The 9552-nt window shown below is 48.5% G+C and overlaps 2 protein-coding genes across 2 annotated transcripts; one reads left to right on the top strand and one right to left on the bottom strand.

The window, feature by feature from the left end:
- Nucleotides 1-3461: 3461 nt before the first annotated feature.
- On the top strand, nt 3462-7716 carry LOC123156858 (pentatricopeptide repeat-containing protein At5g42310, chloroplastic). Its single transcript, XM_044575042.1, has 7 exons — nt 3462-4710; nt 5535-5687; nt 5797-5868; nt 6175-6277; nt 6356-6469; nt 6933-7182; nt 7273-7716. Exons 1-5 carry the CDS (start codon nt 3565-3567, stop codon nt 6361-6363), a joined length of 1482 nt encoding a protein of 493 aa, XP_044430977.1. The 5' UTR covers nt 3462-3564; the 3' UTR covers nt 6364-6469; nt 6933-7182; nt 7273-7716.
- A 110-nt stretch (nt 7717-7826) lies between these two features.
- LOC123156859 (translation initiation factor IF-2) lies at nt 7827-8999 on the bottom strand. Its single transcript, XM_044575043.1, has one exon. It carries the CDS (start codon nt 8847-8849, stop codon nt 8004-8006), a length of 846 nt encoding a protein of 281 aa, XP_044430978.1. The 5' UTR covers nt 8850-8999; the 3' UTR covers nt 7827-8003.
- Between the last annotated feature and the right edge of the window lie 553 nt (nt 9000-9552).

Here is a 9552-nt window from a genome sequence, read left to right as displayed (position 1 = left end):
TTGTGCCTTCTTGCTGGTTATATGCTTTCCTTGCCATGACTTGCACCGTAGTGAGTGCATCGAGCTCGTTTACATACCTTCGTGAGTTAAATTTCAGCATGTCTCAGTTTTCACTAAGTCTGAAAACTGATTGTGTTCGAGCGATGTTCGTGAGCTCGGTAGAGTATTTTGTGAACCCTTTTGGCCCCAGGTCACTTTGGGTGTTTTATTAAGCTTGTTGAGTAGCTCCATGCCTTATTCTTACTTGTCATGTTCAGGTTCTCTATCATGTTGTTTTGCTGCTCCGAAGAGAGCTTCGTGATCTGAAATTTCAGACTAGTGTTAATTTCACTAAGTCTGAAATCTGTTTTGCATTTGCATTTTAGCCATGCTTGTTTGAACCTCTTAATGGATGAATTTGCCTGTGGCTCAGTGCTAGTGTTTTGTCGACCATCTTGTGTACTTCGCTGCCATGTATTTTGTTTTCATGTTTGGTGGCTGTAGCATGCTCATTTCGTTGCATTTAGATGCCTACTTGCTGTAAATCGCAGACCGGTGTCGTATCTTAAAACGCTCGCCATTTCCAAACCGTAACTCCGATTCCTATGATCTTTATATCGTTTTCAAGCGATTTCATCCCCTCTATCCAGTGGCACACTTGGTTTTCCAAGATGAGGCCAGGTTCATGCATTTCCTGGCATATCTTGCATTTTGCATCCCGCATCGCATCCCGCATAGCATATCGTCATTACATCGTATTGCTTGGACTTGCCCGTGGTTGATTGTATCCTTGTTGCTTGTTTGTCTTGTTGGGTAGAGCCGGGAGACGAGTTCGCTACCGAGGAGCCCGTTGAGTTTGCTTGTGAGGATCCAGTCAACTCTGACAACTGTGCAGGCAAGATGATCATACCCTCGAAATCACTACTATCTTTGCTATGCTAGTTTGCTCGCTCTTTTGCTTTGCCAATGCTACGATGCCTACCATTTGCTTGTCAGCCTCCCAACTGCCATGTTGAACCTCTAACCCACCATTGTCCTAGCAAACCGTTGATTGGCTATGTTACCGCTTTGCTCAGCCCTTCTTATAGCGTTGTTAGTTGCAGGTGAAGGTCGGAGCCGTTCCTTGTTGGAACATTTATTTACTTGTTGGGATATCATTATATTGCTATGTTATCTTAATGCATCTATATACTTGGTAAAGGGTGGAAGGCTCGGCCTCTCGCCTAGTGTTTTGTTCCACTCTTGCCGCCCTAGTTTCCGTCATATCGGTGTTATGTTCCCGGATTGTTGCGTCCCTTACACGGTTGGGCTATAATGGGAACCCCTTGATAGTTCGCCTTGATTAAAGCTTTTCCAGCAATGCCCAACATTGGTTTTACCATTTGCCACCTAGCCTCTTTTCCCTTGGGTTTCCGGAGCCCGAGGGTCATCGTATTTTAGCCCCCCCTTGGGCCAGTGCTCCCTCTGAGTGTTGGTCCGAACTGAGCTGCCTGCGGGGCCACCTCGGGGAAACTTGAGGGTTGGTTTTACTCGTAGCTAGTCTCATCTGAGTGTGCCCTGAGAAAGAGATATGTGCAGCTCCTATCGGGATTTGTCGGCACATTCGGGCGGTGTTGCTGGACTTGTTTTAACCTGTCGAATCATCTTGTTGTACCAAGGTACCGAGTCTGATCGGTGTGTCTTGGGTGGAGGTCTATTCCTTCGTTGACCGTGAGAGCTTGTCATGGGCTAAGTTGGGACTCCCCTGCAGGGATTGATCTTTCGAAAGCCGTGCCCGCGGTTATGGGCAGATGGGAATTTGTTAATGTCCGGTTGTAGATGACTTGAACTAAACTTAATTAAAATGGATCAACCGTGTATGTTACCGTGATGGCCCCTTCTCGGCGGAGTCCGGGAAGTGGACACGGTGTTGGAGTTATGCTTGCGCAGGATGTTCCTTTAGCTTCTCGCTCGTGCTTCGCCTTCTCTTCTCGCTCTCTTTTGCGTATAAGTTAGCCACCACATATGCTAGTCGTTTGCTGCAGCTCCACATATATTTGCCTTATCCTTTCCCATGAGCTTAAATAGTTTTGATCGCGTGGGTGTGAGATTGCTGAGTCCCTGTGGCTCACAGATACTACAACTCCAGATGCAGGTCCAGGTGATTCCGCTCCAGTTGCCGACTACGAGCTTCAGTGGGAGTTCGACGAGGACTCTCAGCGTTACTATGTGTCCTTTCCAGATGATCAGTAGTGGTGCCTAGTTGGGGTTATCGATTCAGGACCTTGTCGCATGTTGGGGGTCTTTTCTATTTTGGCGCCGTAGTCGGGCCATGAGTGTTTGGTTGATGGATGTTATTTATGTACTCTGATGTGACGTGGCGAGTGTAAGCCAACTATATTATCTCCCCCTTTTATTATATATTACATGGGATGTTGTAATGATTGCCTGACTTGCGACATTGCTTTCAATGCGGTTATGCCTCTAAGTCGTGCCTCGACACGTGGGAGCTATAGCCGCATCGAGGGCGTTATAACCTAGAATCACCATGATAACTTTTTGTCCCGGGAAAAAGTTGTTCAAAACATCCCCGATAATTTTTGCCAAATAAAAACAAGTTGTTCAAAACATACACTCGCCTTGCGGGGTCTCTTGGAAGAACACAACACATGTCGTGCCACGAGAAAGTCACATAATATTTAGTGTCATGAGGGGCACACGTGCTCGTGGGTTGGCCCAGAAAAACGGCCCACTTTGATCCGCTATAGGCGTGATAAGTTGCGTAAAAACATCGTGGTAATTTGATCTATGGAAAAAGCTACCGAAACACACCCATGTTTTTAGGTGTAAGTACCATGATAATATACGAACTGTTGACCCGGTAACTCATGTACAATCCCACATGGTAACTTTTACCGGGGGGAGGTTGATGTATACACACCCAGATAACTTATGTGTAAGTACCACGGTATTTTACACATCGAAGACCATATAACTTGTGTACAAACACAATGATAACTTTGAAAGGGGTGTAGTTGTTGAAACATAGTACCTGGTAAGTTTTATGTAAATAGCACGGTAATTTACACAACACATGTCTGATAACTTGCATACAAATACCATGGTAACTTTGACTGAGGGGAAATTGTGGTAATTTTCTGTAATAACACAACTGTAAAAAAAGGGTCAAAACGATTAGTTTCTTTAGTTTGAGCAACAAATACCTAAGAATGAGTTGGTTGTGGTGGCGCGCTTTGGTGCCAGGGAGTTGTGGGTTCGAATTCTACATGCGCAATATTTTTTATCATGTGGTAGACGTGAAGAAGTGGTAGTTTCCTCGGGCGTGGGCGCGTGAGATTTACGGGAGAAGCAGGTTTCTCGGGCAAGCCTGCGAGGTCATTCAGGAGGAGGCGTGGTCGAAAGAAGGGGGGTCATGTGATACTTTGAAGTGAAAGAAGTATAAGTGTAACAGTTTTGCTTATATAACACACATGTGCCAAATATCACATTCCTAAAAAAATCACTCGTCTCCCCGGTTGGCTCCAAGCCTCCAACCCAACCACAGCGGGAGCGAGCAGCCGAGCACGCGCGCGCGCTCCAATATCCATGGACGCCTGCTGCCTCGTCCGCCGGCATCTTCACCAACCGCTGCAGCTTCCGCCCCTCCAGTGTCTGACTCTGGGCCGCTGCTGCCGCCGCCGCCGCCGCGGCGTAGCCATCGCCGTCGCCTTCTGCTCAACGGCGCCTGACCACCACCGGGAGCGGCCATGGGAGTCCTACGACCGCGACATCCAGCCCCGCGCGGGCTCCGATCTGGCCCGCTCGCTCCAACTCCTCGCGGACATGCAGGCCGCCGGGATGCGCCCCAGCGCCGCCGCCTACGCGCGCCTCATCCGCGCGCTGGCCCGCGCCGGCCGCACGCTCGAGGCCGAGGCGCTCCTCCTCGAGATGCGCCACCTCGGGCTCCGCCCGGACTCCGCGCACTACAACGCGCTCCTCGAGGGCCTCCTCGCGAGGGCGCACCTCCGCCTCGCCGACCGCCTCCTCCTCCAGATGGCCGACGACGGGGTCGCGCGGAACCGGCGCACCTACATGCTCCTGCTGGACGCCTACGCCCGCGCCGGCCGCCTCGAGGACTCGTGGTGGGTCCTCGGCGAGATGAAGCGCCGGGGGATCCGGCTCGGCACCGCCGGGTACAGCACGCTGGTGCGGCTTTACAGGGACAGCGGCATGTGGAAGAAGGCCACCGACCTCATCATGGAGATGCAGGAGGTCGGGGTGGAGCTCGACGTTAAGATTTACAACGGCTTGATCGATACGTTCGGCAAGTACGGGCAGCTCGCCGATGCGCGCAGGGTGTTTGAGAAAATGCGTGGGCAGGGTATCAAGCCGGATATTGCTACGTGGAACGCTTTGATTCGATGGCACTGTCGGGTTGGGAACATGAAGCGTGCCCTGCGATTCCTTGCTGCCATGCAGGAGGAAGGGATGTACCCGGACCCAAAGATCTTCATTACGATCATCAGCAGGTTGGGGGAGCAAGGGAAGTGGGATGAGCTCAAAGAGCTGTTTGATAAAATGAGGAATCGAGGGTTCAAGGAGAGCGGTGCAATATATGCAGTTTTGGTCGACATTTACGGTCAGTATGGCCATTTTCGCGATGCCCAGGAATGTGTAGCTGCTCTTAAAGCTGAAAACCTGCAGCTCTCGCCTAGTATCTTCTGCGTCCTGGCGAACGCTTATGCTCAACAGGTTAGTACTACTGGAAATGGAGCAAACCAATTTCATAGTGAAATGATATGTTCTTTAATATATTCCAGTGCATGCTAAGATTTCCTGTCAAAACAATGATGTTAAGTCTCCAGAAGAATTAATAACACAAACCGTAGTTCTGGTCCTAGAATAGTGATCGGCTATAAATAATTCACTGGAAGTCCAACTTTTTTCTGCTTAAATCGTTTACACCAAACAATTAGATTGCCATGGCAAATAATTACATCTGTTAGGTAGATCTTGCCTTTTGTGTTTGCAGAAACATAATTGAGCCGACTTGCAACTTCTTTTTTGCCATGTGGTACATTAGCTTATCCAAAACAGTATGCCCCAAGAGTGAGTAGTTTGGCATTACTTGCTACTATATGGTTGTAATAGTATAAAAATCTTGAAATGTAGCCATTGTAGTTGTTTTCCCCTTCAAAAGAAGCTTAATTGGTACCGTTAACATCAATATGTATCTGCCTCTTAGTACTTGACATTCTGAAAGTTACATCGAAAAATTACAGTACCATTACATGCAACTATATTTGCTAGGTAGATTTTGCATTTTGTGTTACCTTGAGCTGATTTACATGAACTATTTTCCATCTAGTTTAGCGAGTTAGCTGATTCAGGGCTACCTGTGAGTGAGTACTTTGGCATAGCTTGCTACTGTGCATGAATAATTATTTTGACTGAAACTTTGCATGAATATTGAGTTTTGTCAGTTTAGTCGCCTTTTCGCTGATCTCAAAACCATCAATTCCTGTCTGTCCTTTTCATCTTGTGCGCATCATATTGCTTTGGCTTTCCCATTTCAGGGTTTGTGTGAACAAACTGTAAGTGTTCTTCAATTGATGGAGGCAGAAGGAATTGAACCAAATCTCGTTATGTTGAATTTGTTAATCAATGCTTTTAGTACGGCTGGAAGGCACTCGGAGGCACTAGCTGTATTCCAGCATATCAAGGACAGTGTACGTACTTTCTCCTGAATGAGAACGTTGTTATTTTTATGGTTCTTGTTTGGGTGCCATGATTTTACTTTCTTTGCACTCTCTCTTACCACTGCTTATTCTTTCTCAGGGTATGAGCCCAGATGTTGTGACTTACACTACTCTAATGAAGGCTTTCATGAGAGTAAAAAGATATGAGAAGGTCCGCCTGCTGTATTTGTAGTTTTGATTACTTCAGTTGCTTAAACATCCATATCCTTTGTTGCCAACAGAAAACCTTACTTGGTAAAAACTATGGGATTTTTTCAGCTATTAACTCTTAACTATAGAAGAGTTCTTTTTGGGTGACATGCAATTGCAACTCTCTCCTTAGCTAATGAAGATTTAATTTTCTTGATATGGTGCCAATTATGATTATATATATTATTGAGATTTTGAACCATTAGAGAAATCTACGTGCCTGGATAATTTGACGAGCTTGAAATAGTTTTCTCATTTTCTTGAACAGGTTTCAGAAGTATATAGTGAAATGGAGCGTGCTGGCTGTACCCCAGATAGAAAAGCTAGGGAAATGTTGCATGATGTGTCTGTTACACTGGAACAAATGGGATGTAAGTGTTTCATTTGCACTTTTGCAGCTGTTTTCTTGTGGTTTTCGAGGATGTATTGGTTGACGCATGCTTTGCCAGGTTATTGAAATTGGAACCCCAGCAGCTCTGAAGTGGCTCTTATGTTAATGTCTATAACTACAAGAACCCCTACTTTGCTAGCACATGCTTGATGGATCTCTTGTAAAGTAAAATGTAAGTGCGCCGATTGTATTTACTCTGAATTTGCATATAAATGGTTCTCCGGCTCTCCTAATCTCGTAACACTTATGATGTCCTTTTGCATGAAGTTGCCCCTTTATATATTTTTATTTTCTTATATAAGTTTTTTGGGGAATAGTTTGGATTGCTTACCACATGTGTCACGTGGTTATTTTCTTATCAGTTTTGCTAAAGCACATCTAGATATGCTGAATAGGATGAAAACAACTTAAATAGTACCTTGATTAGGACAAGGAAGGTTAGGCCTCAACTTAATATTATCTTCCAAATTGAGGAGCTCCTGCGCTCCTGATTTCTTTGAATTGAAACAAAAAGTGTTCGAACGGCTTCAACTTCTGTGAAGTATAATAAGTGTTGTGCAGATGTTCATTTATCACTTACTCACTTCGTATTTGAAGGCATGGTTCTCACACTTTGGCCCTTTTTAAAATGGCAGAACATGGGACAACAATTACTTTGCACACAGAAAGTTCTAGTCCACGTGCTGTGTTTCGTGGAATCTGTAGAATCTCCCTCTGGCATTTTCTCCGCTGGAGATCGTTTGTTGTGGAATAATAATGGGGCCAGCAAACACAAGATTCAGAACAACAGTGATCCTTCCTCAGTTTTAGTTAAGACTGGAGCTCTGAGGTCGAGCATAAGTTCATATCATTCGGCGCCTGCATATTTCTGGCTCCACAATGCAGGTATGCAAACAAACAAACAGCCCATTGCTATTACATCCATTTACGACGTAGGATCACCTGATATGTGCTTGCCTTTGTACTGGAGTTCAGATTTCATAGTCGAGGAAAGAGTTGAAGGAGACTTTCGGGGATCTGGACAAGGAAAAAGATGATGAAGTGTATCATAAGTTTGGAATTCCATTCATTGCCCTCTTCCTGAACCACACTGCATCGTCGTGGTTTTCAGAATATTAGGTGTACTGGGTATTGACTTGTATATCAGGATAGCTTATGAAAACAATCATCTTCGGAAGTAGACAACTCAGATGATTCTCTCTAACCATTTTCATAGAGCTACTTTCTTTGTCTTCACTTTACATTCCTCTGCTTCCGCCAATAGACTGTGAACTCAAAATAGGATCAAATAATTAGGTTAAGTGTCACTGTCCCTGTGTTTGTCTGTGTGCTGCAATCTCTTTAACTGTCCAGTATTATTCTTTCGCCCAACTTGTACTTGTACTAAATTTACTAATAGGCAGATTATATCTTTGTCAAGTTCTGTACCTTGGTGCATGTAATGGTGGTTGTGGTTTGTGATTCTAGACATAACTCGTAGTAAGAATAAGAAACAAGAACAGAAGATCCAACATTTCCATACACCTCTGTTCGTCTAAAACAGCAGAATTTATATCCTTCTTTCTGAAGCCCAACTCATATAGTAGCTACTATGCATTGCAACCTAAACATCTTCATATATATAGTTTGTTTGTCCAAGCCAGGGAAATTTCCAAAGAGATGAAGCGGAAGCTTTGGAACATAAGGAAAGCAGAGCAGATCTCTCTTCACTTGAGCTCGTCGTCGTCGTCGATGTCGCTGTCGCTGAGCAGGTCGTCAATGGCGTCCGTGTGCGTCATGCGCGCGGAGGCCTGCTTGACCCACCGCGCCATCTTGGCCGTCTCCCTGCTGACCTTGACCTGCTCCTCGAGCGCCTTCTTGAGCTTGCGCTGCTGCTCCTTGAGCTCCGTGACCATCTTCCTGTTCTCGTCGCCCCACTCGCCGGCGTCGATGCCGAGGACGTCGTCCGGCGCTCCTCCCACGCGGTCCTTCCTGCTCCGTGCGGTCGGGGCCCTCTGCGGGGCCTTCTTGGGCGAGAAGGGGAAGCAGCACGCCTGGCGCGGCGGCGGCGGCGACAGGGAGCCGTCGTCGTCCCTGCCCCTGTTCCGCTCCCTCAGCGTCGGCCGGCCGCGCCCTGGCCCGAAGAGCCGCTCCAGGTCCTCCTCCTCGTCGTCCTCTCGAACCGCGGGGACGCTCTTCTTAGAAGGATCAGCCCGCGGCCGCGGGGGAGGGCTATGCTCCTTCGCCTCTTGGCTCGCCGGGGCGACCGGCGCAGGGGGGTCCGTTTGCGGTTGCGGGAGAGGGTCGGCAGCAGGATCGTCGCGGCGCTGGGGCGGCGCGGTGGCGCTCCGGCCCAGGGTCTTGGCGGGCGGCGCGGGGGCAGCGGTGGGGAGGGACTTGAGCTTGCGGAAGCGGGACTCGAGGCTGGACGGGAGGGCCGAGTCGTCGAGGCCGGCGAGGTGCGCCGTGTTGAGCCTGGCGATCTGCTCCAGCGCGACCAGGTCGGCCACCTCCGCGAGGATGGCGTCCACCGCCGACATCCCGCCGCCGCCAGCTCCCTTGGAGTACGCCATGGCCGGACCCCAAGGCGCCGCGAGGTGGGGATCAGGAGTTCAGGACTGAGCTCTGCAGGAGTGTGAAAGAAAGAGTGTGGGTGCGGCCGGTTCGGGCGGCGTGGGCGTGGGCGCGGCCGGTCAGTGTCTGGGCCGGAGAATTAGTGGGCGAGGGAGGAGGGGGCGCGGTGCCGTTTTGTCACGTCCGGCGCGTGGTGGAGCCCCGGACCACCTTTCCCAGCTCCGCTCCACCTCGGATCTTTTGACCGTTGTGTGCCCCGGGCTGTCTACGCGCTGGCTGCGTGGAAAGGCGCGTCACCGCCTTCTCCGGCACCGGCAGGGCACGCTGCTCCGGCGGCCGTGGAAACTCGGTCGGTTTCGTCGCGTGACCCGGCGCCAGCACTCCGGCTTATATGCGACAGTGCACGATCAAAAGGTTCTTTCCTCGTTCCAAAAAGGAAATTGTTCTTTCCTTTTCAGTAGAGATGAAAATTGGCAGGCTTGGTAAGATCCAGAGCACGCCAGACGTACATGCATGGATACATTGATCCACCAACCGTATCCATCCATGTAATCAAGGGCGAATCAGGCTGCAATTCATTGGAATTACTGCCCAGAGATTCGGGGCTTCGGGCACGTTTTTATGGGGAAAACATGACGTGCTGTTTTTTTTTTGGAGTTGGAGCATGATCGACATTTGAGATTAGGACATTTTTGAAGTTTC

This window comes from Triticum aestivum, chromosome 7B (assembly GCF_018294505.1).
Source record: "Triticum aestivum cultivar Chinese Spring chromosome 7B, IWGSC CS RefSeq v2.1, whole genome shotgun sequence".
Taxonomy (NCBI): domain Eukaryota; kingdom Viridiplantae; phylum Streptophyta; class Magnoliopsida; order Poales; family Poaceae; genus Triticum; species Triticum aestivum.
Note: the sequence above shows the minus strand (reverse complement) of the source record. Positions and strands in the feature narration are given on the sequence as shown.